This window comes from Myotis davidii, unplaced genomic scaffold (genome assembly GCF_000327345.1).
Source record: "Myotis davidii unplaced genomic scaffold, ASM32734v1 scaffold964, whole genome shotgun sequence".
Lineage (NCBI taxonomy): Eukaryota > Metazoa > Chordata > Mammalia > Chiroptera > Vespertilionidae > Myotis > Myotis davidii.
In genome coordinates this window covers 1873563-1887497 of record NW_006298351.1, presented here as the reverse complement: position 1 = coordinate 1887497, position 13935 = coordinate 1873563, and the positions used below count along the sequence as shown (strand labels likewise).

Sequence of the window (13935 nt, the reverse complement as noted above, 5' to 3'; positions counted from 1 at the left end):
TCACTTGTTTCTTCTCATTTACAGGCCATTTTCGGCCAGAGTTTATTCGTCCACCACCTCCACTCCACATCTGTGAGGACGAGCTGGCCTGGCTGAACCCAACAGAGCCTGACCATTCCATTCAGTGGGATAAATCCATGTGCGTTAAGAATAGCACAGGTGTAGAGATCAAGCGAATAATGGCCAAAGCCTTCAAAAGCCCCTTATCTTCTCCTCAACAAACACAGGTAAACCTTTTCTTTAATCTGTCAAGCATTGCTTTTTGTTTTCTCATCATGTGGTAAGTGACCCCTAGGGCAGTGATGGCAAACCTATAACACGCGTGTCAGAGGGACACGCGAACTCATTTTCTTGGCTTTCTGAATGTTGTTAAATGGCATTTAAATATATAAAATAAATATCAAAAATATAAGTCTTTGTTTTACTATGGTTGCAAATATCAAAAAATTTCTATATGTGACACGGCACCAGAGTTAAGGTAAGGTTTTTCAAAATGCTGACACGCCAAGCTCAAAAGGTTTGCCATCATGGTTTAGATGCTGGTATCTCTCCGTAATCTTCTATGGATCTTTGTTGCAGGTTTGTTTTTCGTCCTGCCGTGCACTGACACCTTTGTCAAAGTGGACATGAGAATTATTTCATTTGATATTCCTCCTCAAGAGGTAAGGTGGTCTTTTGCTATGAGTAACTGAAACACCATGTGTGAAAGGGCTTGACAGTGAGAGGCAGCAGGTGTAGTGGTTAGAGCATAGTTTTAGAGCCTGTCTGCCTTTGACCTTTTCTAGCTGTGTGACCTTGAGAAAGTTTTTAATTTCTCTGAACCTCAGTTTCCTAATCTATAAGATAGAGATTATAATAACAGGACCTATTTATAGGGTTTTTGTGACAACTAAATGAGTTATATGTAAAGCACTTCGAATAGTGGCTGACAGTTAAGTGCTATATAAGTGCTTATTACTTATAAAACACAGTGTAATGTGAATGTAAGTATAATGTTAACATCATCATTGTCATTTTTACTACCACATTTCTGCTCTTTGGGTTTTCTGGCAGAAAATCCTGTTTAGTATAATATTCTTCTTCAAGTTCTTGATTTTATTCTAGATAAATTGGTTAAAAGCCAAAGAATTAGAAACTGCTTATTTGGCATTTTCAATAAAGCATATAATGTTTTAGATTAGTAATTATTTCATGCTTTTTCAAACTACTTCACAAATACTATCACAGCTGAAACAGCAGAATCCCTAGAAAGTATATAGTAGTTGTAAGACAAAGGAATTCCTCCAGATTACAGTGGCAGAAGCAGGACGGAAATCCAGCTCTTTGTATTCCCTGTCTGGTGCTTTGTGCATAACTCCATGCTAAATGCATCCTGCATTAGCCCCCTGGTGGCCCTTTAAGGGAGAGGTGGCCATGCTGATACTTATGTCTAAGGAGGATAATAACTATTGCAGACAGAAAGCCTAACATCATGATGAAGTGAGGCACAGAAAAATACTGTCAGTATTTCCTGGCCAAAAGCAAGGTATCCAGCAGGGTGGTGGAGCCTGGTCATGCTGCCTTCTCTTGTCACAAAATCCAGAAACCAGCTTTGGAATTTCCTTGCTGCTACAGAGCCAAGTAGTTGGTGAGGTCAGACCTTATAATCCACACATTTGTTGTGACATCAGAAATCATTTTTGCCCCCAAGAACAAGATTGAGAGCATTGCTGTGTTCTCTGCATGTTTTCCCATCTTTCAGGAAAGTCTGACTCTCAGAAGGACCCCCCCTCCCCCTTTCAGGGTAGCTGTTTCCTCTATAAACATTGTAGGCATCTGGCAGGCTCACCCTCTGCTTTCCTGCCAGCTGCTGAACGCAGAGCAGATCGGAACTTGGCAGGCAGGCCTTTTTCCGATCCCTTGTGAACTTACTGTGAGGGAGGTAAACACGCTGCTATGGTAAACTGTAGGCAGAGAGGCTGCAGTGTTAGATAGCTCCCACTGTGGCACAGTCACTGTCAAGAATTTGTTTAGAAATGATACACATTTTCCCATCACATCATGGGAAAGAATTAACTTTCACAGAAGATGGTAATGTACATACCATTTGTAAATACATTTATTTTTAAAGCTCCCACTTCTCTTTCAAGTTAGAAGTATATTTAGATTCCTAAAAAAAGGATTACTGCTTTGATCTGGCAGGACTAAACAACCATGTAATATAATTGTCATTACTATTTTCTATTTCCATAGCTCTTAATACTTTCAAGAGGGCTTCCTTCACAAACATGTTCTTGTTTGATCTTCAAAGAAATTTATGTAGAATTGGGCAGTATTATTACTCCTATCTCACAAATGAGGAATCTGTAAATCAAATAGTTTTTAAAAATATATATATATTTTACTGATTTCAGAGAGGAAGGGAGAAGGAAAGAGAGATAGAAACATCAATGATGAGAATCATTGATCGGCTGCCTCCTGCTGGCCCCCCACTGGAGATCAAGTCCACATGTGCCCTGACCAGGAATTGAACCGTGACCTCCTGATTCATAGGTCAGCGTTCAACCACTGAGCCAAGCTGGCTGGGTGCTGTAAGTCAATCCATTTAAAAGCTAGAGATCACCAAGAGGTACAGGCAAAGTTGAAACTCCAGGTCTCCTAACTCTTACTCCCGTGCTCCTCATCAATCACTGTATTCCTAAGAACATATTTCAGTTTAAATCCTCTCTTGTTTATTGACAACTTGTTAGGTATCAAGCATTCTGCTGGTGATAGAGATACAGAGACAAACTGCCCTCAAGAAATTCATAGTCTAATAGAGAAATAGTGTCACTGCAGTGAGATGCAAAAGGAAGGGCATACTCTGCCAAGTGGGTCAGGGAAGTTTCACAGAGAAAAGGACATGGAGCCGTGTCTTGAATGATGAGTAAGAATGTGCCAGTCTGAGGTGATGAGGAAGAGAGGACAGGACATCCAGGCAGAGGGGACATGTGCACAAAGGCCAGGGGACATGGAACATGCTGCACCTCGTCTAGTATAGTGTGGGCAGGAGGGAGTGGGATAGAGTGAGACCAGAGAGCCAAATGCCAAAGGGCCAGGCATCAAGGGACTTGTGTACCAAACTAAGGACTTTGCCCTGTAGGGGGTAGGAAACATTGGCACGTTGTGTCCAATGAAGCATTTTTATGTAACATGCTGTAAAGGTATTTTTACCCTGACTCGCCCTGTAAAAACATTCCCCATTCACATTCTGTTCTAGTAATGCTATGCTACTTATAGTTCTAGTAATACTTACAAACCCAGGCTCTCCCATTTACATTATGTTCTCTGCCTTGAATACTCTTTCACTCTACCCTCCACCCTCTGAAAACTTTTATTCCTTCTTTCAAGACTGAGTTCAAGTACCATTCCTGCCACCCGCAACTGCTCATTTTTTGTTCCTTAAAGTCTCCCTTGGTTCCTCAGCCTCTTTGAAAGTAGGAACCAAGGTTTTTCCTACCTTGTTCATACAACATTGCCTACTACTAAGTGGTGTCTCATTTGTTCAATGATTGAGTCAAGTAATGGAATTACTGAATAACTGAATGTGTTTTATAAAAATTTTAAAGACTCTCTGATGCTTTACTATTTTAGGCCATCTGATCTGCTATAACAAAATAACATAGTCTGGGTGGCTTATAAACTTATTTCTCACAGTTCTGGAGGCTAGGAAGTCCAAGATCAAGGTATCGGCATATTCAGTGTCCGATGAGGGCCTGCTTCCTGGATCATAGGTGACTGTCTTTTCCTGTGTCCTCATGTGGCAAAAGGGGTGAGGGAGCTCTCCAGGGTTTCTTTTATAAGGGTACTAATTCCACTCATAAGGGCTTTACCCTCATGACCTAATCACCCCCATAACCAAATACCAACACATTGGGGATTAGGTTTCAACAAATGAATTTTGATGGAACACAAACATTCAGTCGATAGAACTTTCTAAAGAAATCAGCTAGCATTATAAGAAGTTGTATAGAACAGCATTCCTTGCTGTTACATTAAAGGAAGAGCTGGCTGACAAATGTAACATTGCTTCCTTTACATTGTAGATCCTCACCAAGGATTCCGTGACAGTTAGTGTGGATGGTGTGGTCTATTACCGCGTTCAGAATGCAATCCTGGCTGTGGCAAATATCACCAACGCCGACTCGGCAACCCGTCTGTTGGCACAGACCACTCTGAGGAATGTCCTGGGCACCAAGAACCTTGCTCAGATCCTCTCTGACAGAGAAGAAATTGCACACAACATGCAGGTGAGGAGAGCGCCAATGCTGTACCTCACGAGAAATTGAAAATGGAAGCAAAGGCTCAGTGGTTGAGAACTCACCAATTCAAGTTGGGGAGCTACTAGCCTTTTTTCCTCGTGGGAAGGTTTTCCCAAACTTGGTGGGAGGGGATGTTTTTCCTACAAATAGTTCATGCGTGATAACACTCAGATGCATGCATTATTTTTTCCCCTCCAGTGTGTATTTTTTCCAGAATTAGTATTTTTTAGCATAATAGTTCAGAGGCCATTTTGCATAGCACGAGTGCTGTTAAGCTGTATTCTCTGTGTGAGTCCCATGACTTCCTTGGCAAGTCATCTGCTTTCCCATGTTGCATGAGTAATAGATGATGAATTAAACCTGACCTGTTCAAAAGCACTATAAATCTGAACTCTTATTATTTGTTTAGACTTCATTGTGTGTAAAATCTATGATCTGATTTGATAACCACAATAACTATAGGAAATAGTATCATTTCATTCCTACCATTGTAAAGGGACAAAGTCGAAGCACAAAGTAACATGGTTTGCACAGAGTCACATTAGCTTGGGAGTAGTGCTGCTATAGTTTTAGTAATACTTATACTAGAAGTGATACTAGTTCTAAGAAGTAAAGTTTTATTGGAATACAGCCACACCCATTGGTTGATGTATTACCCATGGCTGCTTTTGACCTACAGTGGCAGGGTTAAATAGTTGTGGCAGAGGATCTGAGAATCAATAATTACTATCAGGTCTTTTTAGAGAAAGTTTGCCTGCATTAGCTTATTAATAACAGAATCAGGGTCAGCTCCTTAGTGAGCCAGCGCCTTATCTGCTCCCAGTTCCAATGCATACAGCAACCTTGGGCCTCTGGACCGCGGCTGAACACTTTAGCTTGCCTTCTCTCTTCCCATCAGAGTACCCTGGACGAAGCCACTGATGACTGGGGAATCAAGGTGGAGCGTGTGGAAATTAAGGACGTGAAACTCCCTGTGCAGCTCCAGAGGGCTATGGCTGCCGAAGCGGAAGCATCCCGGGAGGCCCGGGCCAAGGTCATTTTTTTTTTTAGTTTGTTTTTCCTATTGAATTTTCTTTAATTACAAAAAGCAAAACATGTTTGTTATAAAAATTAGAAATAATCCTGAATATTTCATAAAGATAAAACCCCTCCCTGTCACTTTAAATGATATCTCTGCAGAGGTGACCGCTCTTAACAGTTTAGTGTATTCACTTCCGGTTATTATTTGGGGTTTATTTGGGTTTTATCTGACTAGGTTGTTAGACTGTTGGCTTGTTTGTTTTACAGAAGTAGGTCACACTATGCATATTGCTCTGCACCTTGCTCTTTTTGCTTCACATCACGTGGACACAGCAGTACGCACAGTTACCTCATTACTTTTTAGCCATTTCTGTACTTTAGTCTCCCAATTGCCTATAAAGGACAGATTACAGTTCTGACTTCAGAGCAAATGGGCAACCTCATCGGTTTGCTTACCGTTCATTTCTTTCGTCTTCTTTCATTCTCTCTTTTCTCTGTATCTTCTTTCTTCTTCCTGTTTCCTCTTCCTCTCTCCTTGTTTATTTTTCACTTTTCTTTCTTTGGTGTCTGCTCTTTCCCCTCTTTCTTTTCATCATCATCCCTGCCTATGTCTGAACCCTGCATCGATGCATGACCCTCTGAGAGGTGCTGAAGGCAATACTTGCTGATTTAAGCTAAAGAAGAGGATCCATTGAGAGGATAATGCATAAGGACCCAGGGATATCTCACCAAACCCAAGGGTAGGACATAGAATTGAGCCTCATCAACATTGGAGCCAGGGAACTAAAAGGAGTTAAGACTGAAGGAAGTGAGTCATTTCATATCCTGAGCTGAATCTCACTGCAGATGGTTTGAAGGGGAGACTGTCTGGCTCCAGTTGAACAGTGACGGAGACAGACCAGCCCTGATTCCAGATTCAAGGCAGAGAGATTATCTTTGGTCCAACTTGGGTCCAAGGGTAAAGTCAGGTGCTAATCAGGTCGCAGAGCCCCTTGCCTGTGAAGGTGTGGAGGAATAGGAGAGTTTTGGTAGGAGGCGTTACTTTGGACTTGACAGAGCTCCCAAGACACAGGAGCAGACCAATTTGTCATTGTTGTTGGAAAAATAGCAGTAGCTGGTATAACTGGCTAACCACGGAATCCCACCATTCTCTTAGAATGCCCTTTAATTGGTCACTGTAATTCCTTAGCCAGCCCCAAATAGAATAGTAGCTCATTTGACACAATATATCCAGAATTTTCTACTAACCAGAAATTTTATGTTTTTCTAATGTTGCCATTGATGCTTGTGAGGACCCTACAGAACTCCCAAGTGCTTCCTCTCAAACTCATCACATAAGACTAAATTATATTTGTGATAACGTTACATATGCCCTATTAGAATCTACTTATTTTGAAAATTAGGAATCACCTATACCTGGAATATGTCATTAACCAAAAGCCTCATTTTCAACTCATCAAAATTTGTCATACAGAGACTACATAGACTATCAGCCCAAAGGGCCCTTAGAGATGATCTTCTGAAGGTGACAAATACCTGGCCCAGAAGCCGCTGCTCTGCCCTCCTATTCCCATGCCAGTAATTAACCACAGCACTGTTTTCCACTGAGCTTAGACCTGGCCTTCTATAGCACTCTAGGCAACAATCCTCAACTGCTTGGAAATGGCTCTAAGAATCTTCAGAACTTTGTAATTGAAGTTCTGCTGGGAATATTGGAAACTACCCCAATGTCCATTGGTAGTTGCATGGATAAGTATGGTTTATTTGAATGAAGGAATACTATAAAACAAAGTGAATGAGCATACAAGTGCGTGCTCCTGAAAATAATGAGAAAGGAGCCAGTCACAAAAGGCAGACTCTCCCACCAGTTTTACAGTATGTTGGCTGAATCTCTTTCAAGTTTTTAGATCAACTCTTAATGGCTTGAAATGTAATCTCTTTTATGCTGCTTTCTTCCTTATTTCCTTTTTCACAACCCTCAGAAAAATGTGTGACATGCTTTCAAGCTCCTATTTCCTGGCCTGGTCATCTGTTAATTGAGAGGGTGGAGTGCAAAAATACAGATCGCCTTTCTCTGCCCTTCTCCCACCCCAGCCCACCTGGGCCACTGAAGGAGGCAGCAGTACCAATCCCACATACTTGAAAATACCAGATTTTAAAACGATGGTCTATAAGTATGAAGTGTTTATTGACATGGGATTACTGTGCATTTGGCAAAAGCCCCACATGCTTCTTGCTTCACTTTCTAAGATCCTATCCACACTGTATACTTGGCCTATATTTAGACAAGGCCAGTGGTATTGGATTCACATCTCTGGCAGCTATCTCAGAGCAGCTTTTCTATTAACAAAATGTGTGTCCATCCTGGTGGGTCTAGCTTCCCTGCCAAGAGATCGTGTATTGATTGATAGTGGGAGATGAGGTATCTTTGCAGTTGGTCTATGTCCAGACAAAAAAAAAGTACCTAATTGGACATCTGAGATGACATGGAAAAAAATCAGAACCCGCTGACCACGTGGCAGGTGTATTGTGCACTCTCTACTGTGCGTTACAGGATTCTCTTTGAGCACATCTGGCACGTGCCCCATCTCACAGACGTAGGTAGGACATAATGGTTTGTCTTGATAGATTAAGCTCTTTGTCCTCTAAAGGGTCCTTTCTCTCAGTAAGTACCATATCCTGTATCCTCTCTCTCACTGAACGGCACTATCCAGGCGGCTGAAACCTAGAAACCTGGGACTCAGCCTCTGTGCCTTCTTCCTCCCCATACACAGCCCGCCTCCAGAATCCTGTCCCTCCTGAATAGCCCCCATCCATCTCCTCCTCTGTCCCCAACACCAGTGAATTGCATCAACCACCCTGAAGCACTTCCACTAACAGCTTTCAGTCTCTTCCCTTCGATCCTCAGATATCTGTCTGTGTGTTCTCAAACCTGCATTTGATGAGGTTATCTACATAAAACCTTCCAGTGGCTTCCCATTGCCTGTAGAATGAAGACCAACACCCTGGCCTCCACCGGCCTCCAGATCCTGCCCGTTCCCCTCTACCTTTCCCCCCTACCTTTCCCCTCTTCCTCATGCACTATTCAGCACTCAGAGTTTTTTTTTTGGAATACACCAGCTTTTGCAAACCTCATCTTAATCCAAACAACAATGCTTTCATTCTATAATGTTGAACTTCTATCACTTCACCACCTCACCCTCTGTACAAAGTGCTTTCCTGGTGGTGCAGCACTGGGCCTTATACAGCTCTCTGTCAGCATTTGCTGCGCTGCAGTGAAGTGACCTATTTCCATGGCTGTCTTCCGTACTTGTCCAGGAGCTGAGGGAGGCAAGGAAGTTCCTGCTTTGTCCCTAGCCCCTGCATGGGGCTTGACACCTAGGAGGCCCCTAAAGTTTACTAGAGAAGCGAATGGAATTTCACTGCTCATAAGACCATGGCTTTCTGTTCTGATATTCACAGGAACATTACAAACCATTAATGTTTTTAGATCCATGAGAACAACCTAGTGAAACTGTACTTTTAATATTGGTGATTATGGTATATTTATACCTCTTCTCTTAGGATTATGAATTAAAGCTAATTGCCAGGGCTTATTTGGCTTTTGAATCTTTTATGAATAGATCCAAAAATCAAGTCCTGACTTGTCACTTGACATTCCTATAGAATAGCTTCTGTTCATACATCAACACTTAATATACCTTCTCTGTCTTCCTCCTATAAAGTAGGTGTTATTCTATTTTAAGAATAAGAAACTGAGGCTCAAAATGTTAAATAACCTGAGGACATTCAGCTAGTAAGGGGGAGGTCTGGGATGTGAATTCAAGTTCATCTAAGTCCAAAGGCCCTACTCTCCCCACTACTTCAGAATCTTAAATATTTTTTCCCATGTAGCCCTAAAAGAATTTAGGAAAATGGTTGTTTCATCACACATTTTAAATAGACTATAAAATTTCTCATTTTAAATTTATATACTGTCAAGTGTGTAATTCCTGGCATGTTTTAAATATTGATATTTTAAAATAACCTGCTAACATCATTTTAAAAAATGTATCCAGCGAAATTTAAATAACATAATGACTTCATCATCTATTTAAAAATATGTGAATAAGCTCTTTTTTAACAACCAGGAATTTTTCATGGTTCATTTTTCTCCTTGAACTTATATTTCCATTTCACCGCTACCACGAATTCTTTTCCTAATATAATCTATTTATTCATGAATTATTTTATTGCCCTATTGCAACACATTTAGTCTATATGTTAAAATTATTTTATTTCCTCTGATTACAAACTATAAATGTTTCAGAATTTCTCCTAAATATGTAAGTTTTTACTAGAAATGCTTCTCTTAATGAGATGAATGAGAAATGAATTCATGTAGATGGCCGTTACTTATTGCTGGAATGAGCTAAGACTCAGCATCAATTTTACTACTTTTCATTTTTTATAGGTATAAAGACTAAGAAAACTTGTTTAAATAAATAAATAGATGAAAGTGGAGGTTTAATGTCATGCAATTCTTGGCATTGCCTCTGAATTTATGTGCTAAAAAATAATAAAGTGATCTTTTACACAAAAATAATATTTTCAATGATCTAGCATTTTTCAGTTCGATAAGGTCTTCTTTCCTTTCTTTGAAATCCAAGAATTGGAAATCTCTCTTGACTTGCAGATATATGTGTATGCAGTCATAAGAGTAATTCACTTTCTCAACCCACACACAGTATTTTGAATTGTCTCTTTGTTTGGTGCCCTGGAAAATGGGAGAAAGGCAATAGTAAAAAAGGATGTCTTATAGGAAAAAGAACATGGAAACTAGTAACTGGACGTGGATTTCTTTAAAATATTCTGGCCTACTCCCTGGAAAGTTTTGTGATTGCTGCTTGGCACCTGCTGTTTTCTCCAGTTTGATCCTTCCTTCTGCTGTTCCACAGGTCATTGCAGCCGAGGGAGAAATGAACGCATCCAGGGCTCTGAAAGAAGCCTCCATAGTCATCAGTGAATCTCCTGCGGCCCTTCAGCTCCGGTACCTGCAGACACTAACCACCATTGCTGCTGAGAAAAACTCCACCATTGTCTTCCCTCTGCCCATAGATATGTTGCAAGGCATGATGAGGGGAAATCAGTGAGGCCTAGAGGCCAACACAGAGATGAGCTCTTCCCTTCGAGGATGATGTGGGGACCAAATTAGCCTTTAACCCCTAGGGAGAGGGCAGGTGGGAACCCTGACTATTCTCTCTCCCTTTCCTTTTCCATATATTGAGAGTGATGTTCTTAGAATGCACAGGGATCCTAGCAACAGGTAAAGATTGTCAGCTTGTAAATACTGTGTGTGTGAGAGATTTATAATCTCTTACTCTTTAAATATTGAACTCCACATTTTTAGATCATTATGTACTAGGTTAAAGCCTCTTTTTTTGACTTTGATGGAATTATTCTACACCCTCTATCAGGAGCCGGGCCAAAGGAAACCACCACCTGACACCCTTGGCTGGACAAATGCTTTCAAAAGACAGTGACCTTAAGCTACAACCAGCTTCTCTGGGCCACACGTGCCTTACTTCCGGGGAATCTTACTTCAGGCAATTTTGTAACATCCGTTTACTTTCTAAATCCAAACCATGTTTCAAAATAATCCTCGCTTGAGACTAGGCATTCTCTTGCCAGTACCTGTCAGCTCTGGAGGAAGGTCAAGATCAATGAAAATGATTACCCTAACCTTTGAAAGACTTTTAAATCCACTATAATAGGGGTCCTTTGAAATAATGTGGCCCTTCAAATTAGCTAAATACCTGTCACGCAAGTGCTTTTTCTCACTTTACCTATTTTCATATATCAGATCCTAAATAGTTTTGATTTTTTAAATAAAAATTTGAGTTCTACAAATAGTTGTCTTTATAGCCAATTGAATAGCCTAAGAACTAATACTTTTTTAAAAAAAAATCTTCAGAAAACCATTGTATTTTACTCTCTGCATGCTATTAATTATTGCATTCTGGGAAATATCTCAGTTATCTATCTCATTCATTAAATGTGTAAAGAATTCACAATATATTGGGCATGTCATGTCCAATAAGCTTGGGAAAACCCTGTCAAACTGAGGATATCTATATAGATGTCTATCTTTTTCATTTGCCTACTTGTTCTTTTTCTATCATGTATGTTGATGCTGAAAAAGGAAATGGTTAGCCCTTTTGAACCGCAGTTGCTTAATCTGTGATATTACGAGGCACCTTTTATTTCACAAGCACCTGTGACTGAGCAAGCTTGCATTCTTCTTACTGGTCTAGAATTCTGGCTGGTGACATTTGTGTCACCTCCTCTTTGGGGCTGAGTTCACCTAGAGAAGTCTAAGAATAGCTGCTTCCTTACCCAGAGCCGCTCTTCATATCTGTCCCTACCCAGATCACTGTCAATCCTAGCCTGTGAGGGTCCCCTCCCCTACACTCCGTTTCCACGTTTATTTTAGAAAACCTCGAACCACCGTGTATCCTAATTCCCGGCTTAGTTTATGAGATTGAACTCAAATGGCACTTGTAATTTGAAAAAAATGATTTTATCTCCTTTGTTTCGTGGCTCACCCTTGACCACTGAGGACCAGAAAACAACCTGTTGAAAATCTCTTCCCAGACTTCGAGTAACAATGCTTTCTGTTCCTTGAGTTTCCCTGTCTCCAGATACCAAGCAGTCTCTGCTTTTCTGCCTTGTGTCTTCAAAGCCCAGAGTCTGGAATGAAATCGCCTGGGAGGGAGGAGGTCTAGGATGAGAGTGTGAGTGCAAGAGTGTGTTCCAAGCAGTCTCCCCTCCCAATGCTGTACGTAATAAAGAGCGAGCTTGTCCCAACTTTCTTTGGGTGCGAGCGGTTTCTTCCTGCATTTAGTGTGTGTGGTTTTCATTTTTCAGAAGTGGCACAGCAGATCCGTCCTGGGCTGCCTGTCTTGGCTTTATTATGTGCTCTTCCAGGGCAGGAAGAAGAGGAGAGGCTACCGTAGTCCATCTGCCATCTCTCCCTCTGTTGCACCTGCCCACACATTTCCCCCGGGAATTTGAAATCCAGGCATCCCCTGAATCCTTGGCTGCTTTCATTTCTCTTTGCCTTAATCCAAACAGGATAGAACTCACTTCTTGCCATCACCCAGCTAATCACACAGGCATACCGTCTACTTTAAAAAGAGACAAATAAATGATATGAGATTAATCATGTTACCTGCAACATTCAACCTTTGAAAAACTGTCTTGACTTAGTGGCTTCCATTTGTGTAGCACCAAGTACCCAGCTCTGTGCTCAAATACTTGTATATACATTCTATCATTTTATCCCTAACAGCTTGATGAAGATACTTTACTGTCCCCATTTTACAGATGAGGATACTGGGACTCAAAGGTTAAAACTTACCCAAAGTCACATGGTTGGTAAGGAGCAGAGGTGGGATCAAACCTGGAACTGTCTAATTCCAAAGACTCAGGATGTCTAAATGCATTTCCGTGGGACAGGGACAGTGCCTGCCTCCACCACCCCATATACACCAGACCAGCAGCAGTCATTTTATACAGAAAACACCTTCACAAGACTGACAGTTCATTTGATTAGTGAAACTTTGCATTCCAACCCAAACAGGCCTTAAATTTGAACTTTCATTTGGGGCCATCAGAGCTAGGCCAAAGTTCAGTCCAGGTGAGGGTAGTAGATTGGGGGTTTGTAACCATAGCATGTTACAACACCAGCCTGAGCTGGAGGATACCCGGGTTCCATGGCCCTTTAAGCTTACATGGCCCTTTAAACTACATTATTTCTGTGATCTTCACAACACCGGGTCTCCCCAAGGTTGCTCAGCTGGTAAATAGTGAACCAGTGGTTTTCAAACTTTTTAGCAGAAACTCCATCCTCTTTTTTCCAAAGGAAACTGTACACTGGTAAAAGATTTGAAGTGTCTTATCAGGATAAATTCTTAAATTCACATTTATAACATTTACTGAATGTCAATCAATGAGGCTGTTTTAATAACAAAAATAGTAATTGAAGTTATAAAAGGAAATTAGAACCTTAAATCAGGCTCTACATTCCCTTAGTTCATTTTGTTTCAAGGGCCCTGTGCTATTTATTATCACTTTAAAAATGGAATTTGAATCAAATAGTCATAAAATCACTGAAGTATCTCATAGAATTCTACAGAGCCTAGTTTAAAACCTTTGTTCTTCAGTGCTTTCCTACTATATCAGGAAACTTGTAATGTGACCTCATTTGCCTCACCTGTTAAAATAAGCAATTGGACTTTTTACCTGTTTGGGTCTCAGATCTTTTGAGAATGTGTTGGAAGCTATAGAGCACAAATTTGCATACAACTTCAATTTCATACAAATTGGCGCTGATCCCATCACTCTGCCTGTCAGAAGATTTAAGAACCCCTGAACTGGATAATCTCTAAGATCTTTTTAAATTTCAGCAGCTCTGAGCTTAGATCAGGCTAGGATTTTCCCAAAGGATTCACATGTGCTAATAGGATAAAGAAATCTTTTCAATCTGCCCTATAGCCAAAAGAGTTTGTTAAGAAAGGAAATTGAAACCACTAAGAAAACTGAGATTTTGGGAAACTCCAGAAAGTTAGTCACCACAATAGAGGCTAGGAATCTT

At 40.8% G+C, this 13935-nt stretch overlaps 1 protein-coding gene across 1 annotated transcript in view; it reads left to right on the top strand.

The window, feature by feature from the left end:
• Positions 1-12178, top strand: part of STOM (stomatin) — an 18591-nt gene extending 6413 nt beyond the window's left edge. Inside the window, exons 4-7 of the mRNA XM_006774018.2 lie at positions 580-662; positions 4065-4268; positions 5179-5313; positions 10238-12178. Of these exons, the coding sequence (XP_006774081.1) occupies positions 580-662; positions 4065-4268; positions 5179-5313; positions 10238-10432 (617 nt within the window). The 3' untranslated portion in view covers positions 10433-12178. The remainder of the gene's footprint in view (positions 1-579; positions 663-4064; positions 4269-5178; positions 5314-10237) is intronic.
• Positions 12179-13935: the final 1757 nt, after the last annotated feature.